The 17,951-nt window shown below is 36.9% G+C and overlaps 1 protein-coding gene across 1 annotated transcript in view; it reads right to left on the bottom strand.

The window, feature by feature from the left end:
- Window positions 1-13,442, bottom strand: part of LOC137984332 (uncharacterized) — a 14,574-nt gene extending 1,132 nt beyond the window's left edge. The window contains exons 1-18 of the mRNA XM_068831486.1: window positions 13,077-13,442; window positions 12,233-12,411; window positions 11,769-11,839; window positions 11,316-11,479; window positions 11,028-11,146; window positions 10,183-10,292; window positions 9,585-9,687; window positions 9,350-9,436; window positions 8,212-8,302; window positions 7,998-8,049; window positions 7,211-7,320; window positions 6,925-7,006; window positions 5,780-5,867; window positions 5,004-5,104; window positions 3,729-3,870; window positions 2,723-2,806; window positions 1,137-1,246; window positions 1-18 (exon numbers count right to left, since the gene is read on the bottom strand). The exon at window positions 1-18 is cut by the window's left edge and continues 1,132 nt beyond it. Coding sequence (XP_068687587.1) covers window positions 1-18; window positions 1,137-1,246; window positions 2,723-2,806; window positions 3,729-3,870; window positions 5,004-5,104; window positions 5,780-5,867; window positions 6,925-7,006; window positions 7,211-7,320; window positions 7,998-8,049; window positions 8,212-8,302; window positions 9,350-9,436; window positions 9,585-9,687; window positions 10,183-10,292; window positions 11,028-11,146; window positions 11,316-11,479; window positions 11,769-11,839; window positions 12,233-12,411; window positions 13,077-13,416 — 2,051 coding nt within the window. The 5' untranslated portion in view covers window positions 13,417-13,442. The remainder of the gene's footprint in view (window positions 19-1,136; window positions 1,247-2,722; window positions 2,807-3,728; window positions 3,871-5,003; window positions 5,105-5,779; window positions 5,868-6,924; window positions 7,007-7,210; window positions 7,321-7,997; window positions 8,050-8,211; window positions 8,303-9,349; window positions 9,437-9,584; window positions 9,688-10,182; window positions 10,293-11,027; window positions 11,147-11,315; window positions 11,480-11,768; window positions 11,840-12,232; window positions 12,412-13,076) is intronic.
- Window positions 13,443-17,951: the final 4,509 nt, after the last annotated feature.

Here is a 17,951-nt window from a genome sequence, read left to right as displayed (position 1 = left end):
TCCAAAGCACTAAGGTAACTGCAAACAAGAGCAAAATCAGTAAGAGCCTCCAGGGAAATATTATACAGAGTGAAAAGCCTATAGCGATATTTCTTGTTTACAAACATTGACGTCACATTTCTTTTGATATTCAAATTTGCCAACCACAGAACAAAAGAAGTGATTGTTTCAACAGCCAATTAGGTTCTGGTTGGCATATTAATAACAATGCGTGACGTCACGAGAAACATCGCTATTCCAAGACATTTCCATTTTGGCCAATCCTCGCATGTACATGTACATGTACGAAGGCTCTTCATTGTCGAAACAGTGTCAACCAGGTAAGGACAAGGGAGAATTTAATTAAAAGTGTTTCTTGTTTCTCGCAATCACTGAAGAATGATTGTTGAAAGCCATAGCCTACATTGTAAGTTAATCTTTGTTTAAAAAGGAGGCTCAGAACGATAAGATTAATTTTCATATGCTTATTAAACGTGTATAATTATATGAGTTAAAGTTGGGATTTTCATAGAATTTCCATACACAGTCTGAATTGGAAATTCTATTGTATTTTTAAAAGCAAATTAAATCACACTTTTTGTCAAAAAAATTAATAGTCCTTTGATTAAACCACTGTAAGGTGAACTAAGATAGGAAATTTGCTGAATGGCAATTAGTGAGTAGTTTGACACCTCTCCAATTTAAGGCTATCTTGTAGAAGCAATGCCCCAAAAACCTCTAGCTTCTAGGTTTACACTTGGGAGGCCATTCCTATTCTTGCTGCTATATTACCGGTATCCAAACAGCTGCTGTAAGTCTATTGCTGTGAAATATTTATTTACATGTTCATGTACCTAAAATTAATGTTTTCACGTGGTCACTACACAAAGATTTCTTTGAGTTTGTTAATAATTACTCACACAGCTGTTGTAATTAAAACCTAAGAAATAATCAATTACCTTATAGATCTATCGCCATCAACACAAAAGACTTTTCAATCTCTTTACTATCGGTAAGTCTCAATAATTTACTTAACCTTAAAGTTTACCCTTCTAAGAACAACACTTATAGATTTTACTCTATCTAATACCAGATTTTACACATCTACGAGACCAGTACAGGAGTGAAGATTTTAATACAGTTAATCCATGAATTACCTTGGGTTGTGCATTTCTATCCTCCCTCTCAAGATTGATTGTCCTAGCATCTTGCTAAGCTGTGAGAGGCATTCTGAGGCAGCTGTTGATGTCAGGGCATTATCACTTTTCTGGGGGGGAAAAAATTGATTTAAAAAATGTGCAGAAACAATGGTATATGTATGTGCAGGAGAGAAAAATGTTCCAACCCCAGGCATCTACATCTTGGAGTGCATCAACCCTTTTTTGAAAATTTTGCCTTTCATTCCTAAAAGTTGGCTGGAGTTTAAAATCGCTCTCTGGCCACAAAATGAATTTCAAAGTTCACCAAGCTTTGTAGATTAGCCAGACTAAGGGGCTGTTTGATTTCCAAAAAGATCTGTTCGATTTTTGGAAGCTAACTAACCTTGTTCATTTATTAGTTTCCTCTTGAATTGTAAAATAATTCTTAGCAAAATTGCCAATTCCTTTTATTTTAAATGTTTGCAACAGTATCAAAATCAGTAATAAAATATTATTATTATTATTATTATTATTATTATTATTATTATTATTACTGTTATGTGTTATAATCATCAGTCGCACTGTATTATAATTTTCAAGTTCTAAATAACATTGTGTGTAAAGTATTTTTTTATGTTCTTTACTTGGACTTTTTCAAGGGATGCTTATTCCTGTATTAAAAAAGGACGTAGCTTTGTGAACTTGTCTTAATTTACAATGTAGATGGCACATAATCAAAAGGGTTTTCTTATAAGGGAACTCTGGTGCTGCATTGAGTAAAAGCACCAAAAGTTAGTTGTGTCAAAATTTAATGACATGATAAAAGTAGTATTTTAGAAAGATGATTACCGGTAATGTTTTGACCACTGACCATTTGTCAGAGCAAATCAATAAAGTAGGAGTTGTAAGGGGTTTTTGTATTAGCATACTAATGAACACAGAAAAAAAAATAAAGAAATAAATTCATGGTATGCAAAGCATCTATTGTTTTGAAGGTAGAAGGTGCCACTTTCTCAATCTCTTCTTGGCTGTCTATGTTAACTTGGTAAAGAAAGCCAACAGACAATTGGCTGGAGTGATTAAGTATGTTGAAATGGTCAGCTGCTGCTTTGGGTGTGTCATTTTTTGGAAATTTCTTTCGGCTGTCAAGTTTCTTCCTACATTGCAATAATTCCCCAGCTGTGAGAAAAAAAAAAGATTTTACTCTTGCTGACGCAAGACGATCCAGCGATTGGGGGCGCTTTTAGGTGTGAATTTAAAATCAATTCAAAATAATAGGCCATTTCCGAGTTCACGTCTGCCTCCTCTTCAAAGCGAGTCTAAGTGCGAAGTTTTTGTGATGGTAATTAGTTCTACTTTACATATGAAAGCAAACTAATTATCATAAGAAAAACTTCGCACTTAGACTCGCTTTGAAGAGGAGGAAGACATGCGGAAATGGCCTATTACTTTACTGTTTTGTTTGGTTTGCAAATTAGCCTCCTGAAAACGAGGACAGTAGGACAAACTAAGTTAAACATAAAATCAATACAAAATATGAATAGTATTATGAAAGTAAAAGTTGGCCACCATTATTTTATGAAAGTGATGGATAAATAACTTACCAAACTGTAAAATATTGAATCAATAAACAGCTCTAAGTATCGTTTAAACTGATTCTTTCCAATCCCTTTGGCTATTACTGGTAACTTGTGAATAAGAGAAACAAAAACAAACCAAATAACAGAATTTTGCAACATATTATATATTTATAGGAAATCATACCAACATGAGTGCATTTCCTGATTAATTTATTTTATTGGCAGGAGTAATGTTTTGAAAGAGTTCAAAATCCCATGACTGTGCAATTTGAGAAGTTTCAAAACATCACAATAACTGACCATAAATCGCAAAATGTACCAGCAAGTTCACATGATTTTTTATTTATTATACTCGACAAAATTATTTCATTGCTGTGTGTTCCGCAATGCCATACATTATTGACAAATCAGAAACACAATATTCTGGGAGCATAATAAAAGATAATAATTATAATAAAATCATATTAATTTTTGTAACATTAATATTTTGAGGGTTAAGCAAAATAATGATGTTTCGTCAGTTGTGGATTTTTGGTTCACTGTTATCAAACATCTTTACATGTATAATGACGACTTTAGTGCAAGACAATACAAGAATTGCATTCAAATGCTAAAAGGAAGTTACATTGTTATGAAATGCACAGATAATAAAGAATGAAAAACAATTTGATATTTACCCAGTAAGTCAGCTAGGTCCACAGCTAACAAATGAATTTACATAAGCATTATGACGTCGCTATGACGTATCTCATTAGCGGATGAATTAACTTAATAATCGATTACAGAATTTCTGGACAAAGCAAATGACTCCAAGCAGTCATTTTCTTCTTTTATCATGGCAAATACTCACTATTAAAGTTGCACACAAAATCTTTTGTATGTGTTTAATTACACTGTAATGTACACTTGTTAGCATGACAGCTATGAGAATTGAAAAGGCACAAACTTAAATTTTCCTGACTGTCTATGCTACTAAAGTGACAAAAAACAAAGCTGTACAAGGGACATACACTCTAGAAGAGCCACTTACCTGTGCACACACTGTTTCCATAAGCTGTAGATGTTGGGTATAATGTTTGTACTGGGTGGCCTCTGCTACAACTGGGATTACGCTAATAACTTCGTTATGTGCCTGTACATTTGATGACAGCTCTGCTACTAAATCCACGCAGCTACAGAAAGATGTGATACAGAGAAAAACATATTGAGTGTTTTCACATCACGTCACAGCGGCCATATTGGGGTCCCTAAACAAAAGAACCATATGCATATTGATGTCCAAAACTAATCCTCCGGGAATTAAGCTTTATTATCACGCAAACGTTTTCTTTTGTTTCGGTGGAAAAACATGGTTACTGATGACAACATGAGTGAAAACACTCTATTATACAGGCATGTAGTTTAGTTATTGGCTTTTAACAAATAATTTTTGCCATTCTTACAGTATACAGTACTTGCAGGTCAAGTATGATACACGTCATTAAACATTGAAATTTATAATTTACTAAATTATTTTAACACTGCACTTTTGAGCACTGACAACTGACACAGCCAGAGTACAGAGGTTACTTACAATTAGGTGTTAACTGTTCTGGTTCTAAGATTTCCAGAAATTCACAAGGGAAAATTTGGACATACAGGAATATCCAAATATCTTGCCTTTGGATCAGCTTCGGCAGGCCTTCATAATAACGTAAATTCGAGTACACTAAATGAATTTTCATTCTTGATGTTGGATCGATACATAAACATTGGACAATGGTTTCAATAAGTACCCTGTACGGTACTGACAGTCAACAAACACGTTGACTTCTTCAGTCAGAGAAGTCGACAACTTTTTTCCTTAAATAAAGTAATCAAAGACAGATTACAGCTTCCAGTATTCCGATCAGTAGGATACATGTATGTCAGCCAACAACTATTAATAATAATAATCATTGATATTTCTATAGCGCAAGTTAGCATCAAATGTGATTTACAAAGTTAACAAAGCTAAAAACATCAAAAAGTTAAAAAGGTCAATAAAAGTCTAGAATATCAAGAGCTATACATAGCATAAGCTTCTCTAAATAAAAACGTCTTCAATTTGAAACATTTGAAATTAGCCTCCTCCCTTATTGCACTCAGCAATTTATTTCAGAATGACGGTGCAGCAGCAGTGAAAGCCCTTTCACCAAGTGTCTTCTTCGTTTTCATCGACAGGAGTACTAACAAAAGTTCAGAATTAGAGCGAAGACCATACAATGCCCTGTTGATGTAAAATGCGCAAAGAATTTCCTTTGTGGATTAAAGTTAATTTCCTCACCCATCAGCTCTTTCCCATGGTTGAGGTGGTCGTCGGAATAAGTGGTCTGCGCAACCTCCACCTCTCTTCATTTTAGGAGCAAGCGAACCACAAGAGTACATCTACCAGAGATGACGAAAAATGTTATCTTAGGCCAAAGCATCAGAGCATCTACATCTACATTCTACATCTACATTTATTAGAGTCGGTAAAACCTTAAAAGGTATCACGCCAACTGTCAATAATACGTACAATATAAAAAATAAATGAATAACAATAGATAAAGATATTAACATTAAAAATATAAAGATTAAAATGGAATGGTACTAATTTTCGATTTAAAAATATTAACTAAAGAGAACTAGAATTTACAACATCACCTGGGAGGGTATTCCATTCAGCAATAGTTCTTGGAAAGAAAGAAAATTTAAAAGTGTCTATTTTGGCCATTGGGTCCGGTCCTTATATTTAAAAACATGACTGCGACGTGCACGTAATTCATGATTACGGGATAATAAATTCTCAAGATTAATGTCTATTAGCGAACCACAAGCATTAGGACAAATCTTTAGAGCATTGAAAAAAAACGTCAGAACTTAAACCAGTCTTGAAAACTGTTAACTATATGTCAGTACATTGGTCAATGGTTAAAATTTGCATTGGGTAGTCTAGTAGTCCAGAGCAAATCTAGCTCCTTGAGCAGGAGCTTCTACCCTTTTTTTTGTTTATGACAGGTATGCTGCACAAATAAAAATGGTTAACTGCAATAATAATTTTGAGAAGCATAATTTCAAGACCTGTTTATTGGTATGTAGTTCCATATCATTGTCTCTAAGTCTTTTGATCACTCCAAAAGTTGCAGGACCCTTCTGAATTCCTGTATACCTAGAATGAGAACAAAAAAAATTTAAAGCTAATAAAAACCATACATGTACATGTACCCAAAAGAAACTGTATGCACTAAAATACGCTTGATTGAAAAAATTACAAACTACAGTAGCTAGTGGAGGTCTTGTACCAGTCATTTCTTTTGTTTTACTTTAATGTGGCTAGACCTCTGCTGTGAAATGGATCTTTTCCCAGTTAGGCATTATTACTGTAGATACAAATTACATAAATGTACTAACTTTTGAGGGGTTGTGTCATGGACTTTAGTCAAATTGAGTGACTGGACACTGGAAACCAAATTAATCAACCAAAACATAATATTTATTATTACTTAAAACATTGAAGGAAGGTTTGAACTGAACGCCAAATAGAAAATGAGGCAGAGATGGGCAAAATTGAAGATTTAAATGGATTGCAATTGGAGTTTTTGAAAATTGTTTGGCCCAACTGTTTGAAGTTTCTCTCTGTTATTTGAAACTCCAATTATCTGAGATAGACAGACATTTTTTGTCTTGAAGCTTTGAATTGTGAACGTTTAAAACTAGTATCTGGGTCAAGGCTGCTGCCTAAGAAAATTTTTCTGGAGCCCTTTGGGCTTTCAACATTAAAAGTTAGTAGCCCGAGTCATTAATTTTTTTTCAAGAGCCCAGAGTTAATTAATTAAAAGTGAGGATGAATCACCTTGTGATAAGTTAGGCGCCCGTTCGGGCCACTCAATCAGAAATTTGGTCACCCGCACTTGCAAATAAGGCGCCCCGGGTTAGCATTAAGTTGCATTAAGCAAGTAGTTGGTTAAACTACATACATGTAAAATCGATTGCACCACCATGACACAGCCCTTTAAAACACATGCTTTCTCTTTGAATGGCCAAATAATAACCTGCCTGTCAGTCAAACTTTATAGCACAGGAAAGGGCAGAGCGATTGGTCAGTCACAGAGAAGTCAGGGGTTTAAAATTTTTGAGGGAATGATATTGCATGCGCAACAGTGAAGAAAAGAAAACAGCCATAAAAAGACAATAAAACTCAGCTCACAATACACGATGTAACCTACTTCTCTGTAGTGGCCTCTTGCTTATCAATTCCCTTTAAGCCCTCTCTTGCTTTCTCCATGACAACAGTCAGAGCACTTTCACCTGAGGAGGAAGATTGCACAAAATGTCATAAGGTTTTCAAATTTGCCATCCATGTTCTTTAACCCACAAATCTATCCGAAGATTGTAAAATGATACAGTAATATTTAACTATTTCTGTGATTGCGCAATGTAAACTCACCAAGGCAACTGAGTTTCTTTAGAAATCACGATTACTTTTGAGACTTGTGCTTTTTTTCAACTCACCATAAGCTTTAACCACATTGCCAAGTGACACTGCAGCACCTTGTCTGACTGAAGGAATACTATCAGATAGATTCTCAAAAAATAGAGGGTATAATTCATCCATACTAGAACTAAAAGGAACACAGAAAAAAAGAATTGTTGGCACTTTTTGTAATCATCAGCAACTATTGATGATTTACAGTATAGTACAACTTATCCATTTAGTAAACGGTCTAATTTAATGATACAACAAACTCTGTTTTAAATATGTGAGAAGACATCCGGTGGAGTGCCGCCTATTTTCTGTCCTTCGAACCACACATTTCTCACTTTGTTCGTTTAAAAATAAAATATAATTTCAATTACTGATTGGCCGCTTCATGGCCCTGGCATTATAATAATAATAATAGTAATAATAATAATAATAATAATAATAATAATAATAATAATAATTTAATAATAAGAATAATAATAATAATAATAAAAGGAAAGGAAAGGAACTTTATTGAAGTGTCTAGTCGATTTAGCGCTGGAGCACTAATTGGGGACACTGTAAAGTGAAATTAACAATCAACGCAAATCAAGTCAAATGTTGGTTTTTGAGGAGAGGGGAAACCGGCGTACCCGGAGAAAACCTCTTGGTGCAGAGTAGAGAACCAACAAACTCAACCCACATATGACGCCGAGTCAAGGAATCGAACCCGGGCCACATTGGTAGTAGGCGAGTGCTCTTACCACTGCGCCATCCCTACATTATTATTATTATTATTATTATTATTACTGGGCTTAACTGTCCTTCTAAAATTACCTGCTTTCCTGCGGAAAACAAAGTACAAAATTCCCACAGGCCACACAGGCAGCTAGGAAGGAAACAAAACCTCATACTCAAGAAAAAGAAGATACAAGAATAAAGTACAATTACTGTATTGCAACCCAATGTACTCCAAGTGGTGAAAGCAAAACCTTTATGACATGACGGATATACCATGTTTGTGAAAACTTCATATAAAAAAAATACTCACCATCTCTGACAGGCCAGCTATCATCTTTAAAACAACAAATCAGTGCAAGAAGAAGATCTGATACATGGGGTCTCAGGCTATCTGGATTCACCTGTGGTATTTTGAATGCAAAAAACATTGTGTCCTTGAATACAATGTACTTTACAAGTGTTTTATGTACATGTAAATACACCATGTACCAGTACCACCTATCAGTAATAATTATTAATTAAGACCGAAATGACTTATTCCCTAACATGAAATGCATAACTAGTTAACAGATTTTGAGTAGAGATCCACTCCAACAAAATGAAACTTCTAAAGAACAGGAAATAATCATCACAATCAAATTTCTTCCAAAATTCTTTTTAATTAAGGAAGCCTTTGTATCACCCTGATAGCAGAGCCTTTCTTTTGCTTGCTCGATTTTGGCGTTCTCGAGAAAGGCTTTGCATGAATCGAGTAAGATCTTTATTGAATATGCGCTGCATGTTGCCAGGATACAGTCTCGAACCCAAGCCTAATATGCCAGATCTTGCCGCCATCTTGGTTTTTCATGGTACAGTGGGCTCAATTATAACCATCGGTTTGTTAATAAACGGACGCTCGCACTGGAAAAATTGGTTTGACGAGAGAAAACAAGATTGACTAGTCCAGAAGTTCGGGCTGCGGTAGCTTCAAAGAGTTGACGCGATTCGGGCAGAGCCTACTTTTCTCCTCCTGAGTAAAGAAAAAGACAAAAGGAGGCTCTGCTCGCAAGGTGCCTTTGTATCGGAACCAAAGATTTTCAGAATCGTTCTTTTTTTTTTTTTTTTAATTTCCCAGGAGCCTATAAAATTATTTTTAATAATTATAAGGATTTACATGTTCTGCAACACATTGCAGTTATCCTGTGTTTTTATGTGTCAGAACAATGGGACAACCATAACATGTCACAATAATAATCTTCAAGATGGCCACATACAGGAAATTGAAAGTGAAAATAAGTGATTCTAAAAAAAAGTTCTTTTCTATACAAAATGCAATAACATTTGGGAAGGAGGGTCGGTGCAATAATGCACTGACAGTATACCACCAAAACACTCAGAAGTATGCGCAAGTACATGCATAACAGTCCACTTTTTGTTGATAATTGTTGTATGACTAACTGGATACTGACCTTTGTTCCTAGTTCTGCAATGCATGCACAAGATGCTTCCCTGACAGCATGATTGTCAGCTTTTGTCTGACTGATGTAAAATTCCACCTGACCAAAATATTTTAATATTTAATACACCTTTAAGTTAATAAAAACTAGTCAATAAGTACGTAGTTTTTTATGTGTTCTCTGTAGCTGATCATTCCAAACATGACAAAATATTAATTTTTACAAAACAAAACTTATGTGCCCTCACAATTTGCATAATATACTTTTCCACCAAGTGCTTCCCTTCTGTTCCAACAGCCATTTTCCAGCTCTGCTGGGAGTAGATTCTGACACCTTCTGCAACATAGTATCTTTGGAAAGAAAAGCAAATAGATAACATTACTATAGCTGAGCAGCTACACAGTCAAAAAAAAATTATTCCCATGAGAGAAACTAGTTCTTAGTCCCTGTTAGAGAGGAATTAGGCCAATAAGATCAGGTGCAATCACTTTTCAGATATTACCGGTAGTTACAGTAAACACACCTTATTCCAAAATGGCCGCCATTTTAGTATTCTTTTGTTTCCATGCAAAATGGCCCCGTTCAAGGTTAAATATTCTTTTGAATGTTGCGTTTGAAAGCGAGGCCATAAGGGCCAATTTGCATGGAAACAAAAGAATACTAAAATGTCGGCCATTTTGGAATAAGGTACATATGTCAGGTGCCCCATCCCAAAGGAAATTAATGTTTACATGTACCTTCCAGTACCAATGATGACAACAATGATGATGATGATGATTGGCTTCTCGACATAAACATTACGTGAATCATTACAAGACTTCATTTTGGCTTTTTCAAGAAAATACCTGTTGAGGCACATGGCTGGTAAAATTTTGGGGTAAAATGTTTCTCTTGATTCATTGTCTGGTAATGTCTGTAAGAACTCCCGTGTGGCCACAGATGCTGCAAGTCGAACCTATTCAATAAAATGGAAAAGAGTGAAACTAAATTTAGTTGCTAGATTTCCTCAGACATTTGAAAGTGTACATACTTAGACAAATTAATATTCATGAATAGTATCCCTTTTCATTTCTGTCAGACTGTCTATGACCCATAATAGAAATCATGAGAAAAAAATTAAGAGCTGTTGCTCTTCATTCTTGTTCATCCAGTCATAATATGGCTTTCAGAACAAAAATTATTGATTAACAAGGCAGTGATTTATTTTTAAAACTGAAGAAGCAAGTTTCAAAAGTTATTATCACGGTCTATAATTCAAAAGGTGGTGAATGGTTCTGTTGTAAATGTAAATATATAATCACAAGTAAAACTTATTGTCACTTGAATTTTCCATCTTTACTTATTAATGTATTAATAATACTTGCAAAGGAAAATACAAATAAAACTTGGTTTTCGTAAATAGTTTGGACCCAGGGGTCATATCATAATTAAGTAAAGTACGATCGTCCGGGTGAGTGTAGTCCCAAGAAGGACTATTTGAGATGACATTGACTGACGTTTCAACAACCTGAGTGGAAGCAATCTTATCTTTAGAGTCAAGTGTTTACTGTTAAATGTTGACTTTTAACATTCAATCTGTGTGTAACAGTTTTGACTCTGAAGATGACCTCCGCTTAGGTTGTCGAAACATCAGTCAATGTCATCTCAAACAGTTTAATACTTGCAAGGTCCTGCATTTCTGTTGCGCTACCTGGCTCCAGTTATCGGACAATCCTTTCTTCAAATAATCCGCAAACTGCTCTCCATGTTTGAGAATAGCATTATCCTCCACATCAACTTCACCGGTCATTGCAGCTTCTGAAGTTTGGTCTAGAAGAAATCAACGAAAATAAAGTCTATGCGTGCAATTTTGGAACATAGATTTTACTCCGTCTAATGCCAGAGGAGTTTGCTCACTAACCCAGAAATATGATAATTGAGCAAAAACAGAAACATTCTAAAATTCTAAATTGAGAAATGTTTTTTTATAAATTTCAACCTTGCTGTCTTCCCAGTCGAACAAGTGATGCACAAAGCTGGTACCCAGTCTCTCTAACAAATCTGTTGGTGTGATTCAGAGCTTGGAATATCAGAGAGAGAAGATTCTGTGTGATGTGTTCATTAAAATGCTTGCCACAACCTTCAATCACAGACTGAAGACACCTTAAACATAAAGACAACAACAGTATTGATATTAGGTAAATGTACGTACATATTTTGCGATTGTAAGAGGAAAAGTGAAGGTACCCAATTGTGACAACCCCCCCCCCCCCCCCCCCCCCCCCCCAAACCCCTTCCTATAGAGAATAGGATACAACTCCAGTGCCCTGAAAGTGGCACTTTTTTTCTGTCCAAGCAATACAAGTTTAAATTTGGACTTAGAGCCCATGAAGCGCTGATCCTAGTAACTATGAATTTACGTATTTTCATTTTTTCAACATGTATCACGAACCTCATACTTGTCTCCAAGTGTTTCCATCCTGCTGTATCATGAAATATCTGAACAGCATCAACTTTTTTGTTCTGTTGTAAGAAACAAAATTTACCATGCGGAGCTTCAACATACATACCTAGATGTAATATTATGTTGCAGTCCATTGTTAACTAAACTTTATACTTTGTAACTTTGTCCCAGAAGGTGTAATGCTCTGAAATCCTCCAAAAAGAAAAATTTTTGCTTATTTCTGACTTTTTCCAAAATTAATGATGATGATGATGACATTGATGATGAGGGTGATGTATTCACCATATGTAGTCGATCCTCATCATAATCATCATTAATTGATTAAAAAAATCAGAAATACACTGACTTTTTCCTAATTAATGATGCTGACAATGATGGTGATGATGATAATGATGCTTATAATGCTAATGATGGTGATGGTGATGCTAAACACATCGCAAGGACACACTTACTGTCTCCATTCCAGCACTGTTTTCTCCACTTGTCAGTTTGTGTACAAGTCCCTCCGCCACATCCTCAGGTTCAGGTAGCCGCCTCTCGAGATTATCACGAACATTTCTCAAAATCTCCTCTTGGCACGCCACAAAAATGACTGGTCCTTTTCTTACACAGAGAGCACCAAGCACCTCTCCTATTTAAGCCCAAAAATGAAAACATTCCAATTTACGTAAAACAGGTGAAAAAAATAATTTGCATTGAGTGGACACTACTGAACCATGAAACAGTGAAATGAAACACCATGTATGCCTCCACCATACATTGAATACTAACCGACAAAAGTTGGATTTGAGATTAAATATCATTTTTAATGAGGCCTAAAATGTTATTGCTCCTCTCAAACTTAATCTGAATCCTAATCTTAATCTCAGTAATTAGGAGCAATAATTAGGCCTAAAACGATATTTAGTCTCCTTTAGTCAATCTTTAGCGGTGCAGGGATGGCGCAGTGGTGAGAGCACTCGCCTCCCACCAATGTGGCCCGGGTTCGATTTCCTGACTCGGCGTCATATGTGGGTTGAGTTTGTTGGTTCTCTACTCCGGGTACTCCGGTTTCCCCTCTCTTCAAAAACCAACCTTTGACTTGATTTGCTTTCATCGTTAATTTCAGTTTACAGTGTCCCCAATTAGTGCTCCAGCGCTAGAACGACTAGACACTTAATTAAAGTTCCTTTCGTTTCCTTTCCTTTCCTTTACTTTATTGTTTACGAAAATTTTGCTGATTGCAGCACCATTCAGTTTTAAACAATGATCGACATGCATGATCAGGCTGCTCAATGAAATGTCAAATGAAATCACCTGAAGCTGTCCTCACTCGTGCTTCGTCATCGTGCATCAGGCGCAGAGCTTGTTTCCTCAGGCTTTCACAGAAGTCATCAGAGCCCAGATGACTCAATATTAAAGCCTTTGATCCGGACAACCCCCCATGCTTTGTTTCCCAGCTGCGATCACTTGATTGAACCAGTGCAGTTAACGAGTTTTGCAAATCCTCTAATTTTTGAGCATCAGAGGTGAAATTCAAAGAATCTTTCAATTTCTCCTCTAACTGCTGGATGCCTTTGTCTCTTTCTAATTTAACGTGACTGCATAGGAGAGACAAGACATCATCCATAGATCTGACGACAGGTCTGACATCCATCGTTTATAAATTTGCAAGACTGCGATACATTATAATAAATGATACATGAAGAAGCTAGCGTTTTTAGTGTATTCCGCTGACCAATCAGATTGGTACATTTTGCACTAATTCCCAATCTCCTCTCTTCCCTAGAAACCAAGATGGCGTCGAAAAACCCTGGTAGACGAAAATGAAATGGTAGACGAGACCAGACGAGGGAAGAAAAGAAAGAAAAGACCTCTGTGGCAAACGGGAAAAAGAGTTTGAGCAGTGATTTGGACTACTGGTCTGCCACCCAACTCATTATGCACGCTATTCGATCGGCCTACCGACGAATCCACTGTTAGATGAAATTGGCTCATTTGTACCGAACAAACACTGGTAGGTGTTAATACTAGACTTAGCTTGCTAGCAGTAAATTTTACTACTTCCCAAGCGTAAGAACTTATTATGGTAAATTTAAAATTCGTTTTCTGGGTCCTAAAATCTGAAATTCGCTTCAGGAAGAATTTAAATTTAAGTCACGTGCGTGCTATTTGTCAATTCTCGTCTTATAAATTGTGTTTCTTTTTTCTTTTCCCAATGAAATGAATTATAATTCATCTTTAAATTTTGCTCTCTCCCTTCTGCTTGTCAGTTCGCCCTTGCTTGTGTGTGTATTTCTTGTTTGTGTTTTTTAGTTCATTGTAGTCGCTTTGTTGATGTACTGTACTCTCTTAACCTCTACATTATGAAAACCTTAATCCGTTTGAACTGTCCATTTAGCTCGATTATCTCCGCTACTATTCTGAATGGCCTGGTTTGTACCTATTTTTTATTGCTGTCTTCTATTTGACGTAAACAACTGAGTTACAAAGTGAAAGTTGGGTGCCTGAGAAACATCCAGGAGCTTCCAGCCAGCTCCTGGATGCAGACCGTTCCCATGGCTGGCAACTTCTGCCAACCCAGCCACAGGGTTTGTACGCCTCTTGAAAACCCTTGAAAACCCTTGGATTCCAGAAGTCCGATTTCAAGGTATCCGGATGTTTCGCCCGAAAGCCTGTTCGCCCGACGGAGACTCGCCCGGAACTATAGATGATTCGCCCGATGATATTTAATTGACTTAAACCGGTACACACAACATCGTAACGAAACTATTCTGTAAAACTTGTAACTATTTATCCGCCTCGGTGTAATAAGGCCACCGAATTTAAAGGGTCGGAGAGCACTTTGCAAATAAATGGCAAGAAATAAAGCACTTAAAATAGTAGTGTAAAATGGGTTTTACACTACGTTGAAATATCTGTTCCACCTGGCTTGACAATGAGCAGGGGTTTCAATAACTTCTGAAATAGCCGACCATGATAGCCCATTGAAGGAGGCAGTTTGACAAGTTTATTGTAGCATTTTTAGTGAAAATCAAGGCAAACTAGCCGGCGGTATACCGCCGGTAATGGGCTTCTATTGGAACCCCCTGAATGAGTCTATATTTGTCGCGATTGTTTGAAGTAGCATGGCACGCGTGGTTTTCAGAAGGCAGTGCGGCCAAGTATGTATGTATGTATTGCTGACAAATTCTAACCATTTTATTTCGTAATGGCGATGGTGAAAACTGGGCGCAGTTGAATTGTCTTTCGTGAGGAATCGCAAAAATTAATAAGCGACATTCACTTGCCTTGTCCTAACATTGTTAGTTTCATTGATTGGTATCATCGGGCGAATCTCCGTTGGGCGAACAGGCTTTCGGGCGAAACAACCGTAATTCGATTTCAAGGCTTTGTAAGTACTTGAAATCGATTTTTGGTCCTTGAAAGTCCTTGATTTTTTATTGATCAAGACTGAAAAATACTAATGCTTGAATGAAGCCAGTGAAAACAAATGTTCAGGTAAACAAAGTATAACGTTCTGGAATTTTGCTTGGTTCGTGGTAAATTCTTACTAAAAAAAGTCCTTGAAATTTCAAAGTAGGGTCCTGGAAAGTCCTTGAAAATCCTTGACTTTTTGGCCTTAAAAAGGGTACGAACCCTGCAGCCATGTGCCAATGCTTGAATGGATTCGTCAACGCACTAAGATGCACTTGGACGCTGCAGATCACAAACACGAAAGACACATGGAACCCACGCACAAGGTGCATAATACCACTGCTGACCAAAACAATTACTCCTCATTTACTGACCCTGTTAAATTGCATTTAACTGCATTGAACAACTGAGTTTCCATTGTGGGTTGAGTGCCTGAGAAACATTATGGAGACTGCTTCCATGGCCGGCAAACCCAGCAGCCAGGCCATGAGCCCCTATGCCAAGCCAGAGGATCTGCTGGCCCTAGGCGCTAGGGACTCATGGCTGGGAAGCCAGAGCCCCAACAAAAATAATGCCCAAAATCCAATAGCACCAACATAATTCAAGAAGTAAACAAAAGCGCCTACCTGCTACACAATCCTTCTGACAACTGAAAGGGTGGTGTCTATGGGGGTATGCACATACAGTAAATGTGCTTCAATAGACCATCAACCCATGGTCTTGGTGAGATTGTTATCAACTTGCAAATTTACCACTCAATGTCAATTTGAAAACATTTATTGCAACACTAGAAATTCATTCATGTCTTCTTAAACTATACAAGTAATTCAATATCCATTAATGAAGCTGAAATAAGAGAGTTAGAACTGACGACTTCAACTATTTTGGCTAACATGATGGCTATGACTCCTGGCATTATGCCTCCTGGCAAACTGAATTTGTCTTCCACAGAAGAAAAACTGGAGAGTCTAGAAACAGATGTGGAACAAGTACATGATCATTGCTAAACTTGGAACACAGCCGGCAGAATACAATAGGTACATTGTAGCATTGTTTCTTCACTGTATAGGCATAGACGCATTAAAGATTTTCAATGGTTTTCAGTTTGATAATCCAGAAGATAAAAACGACCTAAGTAAAATTATTGACCAATATACCGTTGGAGAACTGAATAAGACATTTGAAAGATACAATTTTAACTCAAGAAACCAAGAAGAGAATAAAAGTGTTGGTGCCAATGTCACAGCTCTTCCCACACTAGCAAAAACATGCAACTTCTGTGATTGCATGTGTGATTCTATCCTTTGTGACCAAATAGTACTTGGCATACATGACAAGCGCACATGCAAATGGCTCCTGCAGGAGAGAAAGCTAGATTTAAAGAAATGTATTGACATCTGAAGAAGCAATGAAGCTACAAATTCACAGTTGAAGACAATTACGACCACACAAAGCACAGACGTCCATGTGAAAGACAAACAACAGAAGAGACGCTGTGACAGATCAAAGAGAAACCAGAAGTCAGAAGAACAACAGCCAAAGTCATGCAAATTTTGTGGCCAATTCCGTGTTCGACACAAACTTTCTTACTCATTTGCCCTTTGGGCAACCAGTTTTGTTTTTTTTGGTTGCCCATGGTTTTTTCATTTACCCACCTTCTAAAGATCTGTTGCTCCTTAAAACTCAAAGGAGGCTTGTAAAAATGTCAAATTTGTTGATGCACGAAGGAGGATATAATAAAAGCTATAAGAACAATCGAGAAAATTTCATGAATTTCCCTTGCCACCACCATTTCGCTTTTTTCTGGAAAACTGAACTGAAAGACTCATTTTCACAGTTCACCTACAGGCTTGTTCGATGTCAAAGTAATGTAGTGCATTGTGAAAACTGGGTTCTATTGTAACAAGCATTCCTTTCGCGTGGCTACAAACATGTTCCTCCTTCCAATCTGTTTTGAGGATTGTACCTGTCCAATATCTTTGTAAAAGAGAAATAAAAGACAGGAAAGAGATGTAATGTTTGTTTTTTTATCACAGTGACGCGGCAGTGCGGCCCAGTGGTTAGGGCGCTTGCCTTGAGATCCAAGGATTCTGGGTTCAAGACACGTTCTGACCACTGGTTGAATTTTTTCCTGGTAGTTCCTGTCTCAACTTCTCAGCTGCACTTGTAACTAGCCAACTGCCAACTGATTTGACTCCAGCCAGTTAGGATTCTTAACAGTTGTTGCTGAATATTCTGTTCTGTCATGATTGTGTTTCATTGGCCCTGAAAAGGCCCTGAAAAGCCCCTATGTGGAGTGGTCAATTATGTATGTATGAATGTACATGTCACATTACTAGTCACTTTCTTTGTTGCAAATCTAGTCAAACAAAAATTCTGATTGCCAGGTTGAGCAAGTCTTAAAGTTGTTTTACTTGCCAATGGATACATTTCACTTGCCCCGGGCCATCGAGCAAGCATTAGTGTCAAACACAGCAATTTCACTTCTTTGAAAAAGGAAAGTGTCCTGCCTGGGGAGCAATATGTTCAAATCAAAATGTAAAGGAAGAAATAATTTGGCTTTAAAATGCAAGAGTAAAGTCAACAGTCTGACAGAAGATCCCGAAGAATCAGACGAGAGTGATGTATCAAAGGCCAACTGAAGCTGGAACATGACTGCTTTGAGAAGATAGGAGCCATCACTCCAATAGACGAACCCACTCCATGGGTCAGTGGGCTAGCTGTGGCAGTAAAGAAAAATGATGCTTTGAAGATCTGCCTTGAATATCATACTTC

This window comes from Montipora foliosa, chromosome 14, assembly GCF_036669935.1.
Source record: "Montipora foliosa isolate CH-2021 chromosome 14, ASM3666993v2, whole genome shotgun sequence".
In the NCBI taxonomy this organism is placed as follows: domain Eukaryota; kingdom Metazoa; phylum Cnidaria; class Anthozoa; order Scleractinia; family Acroporidae; genus Montipora; species Montipora foliosa.
This window is presented reverse-complemented; position numbering and strand designations above follow the sequence as displayed.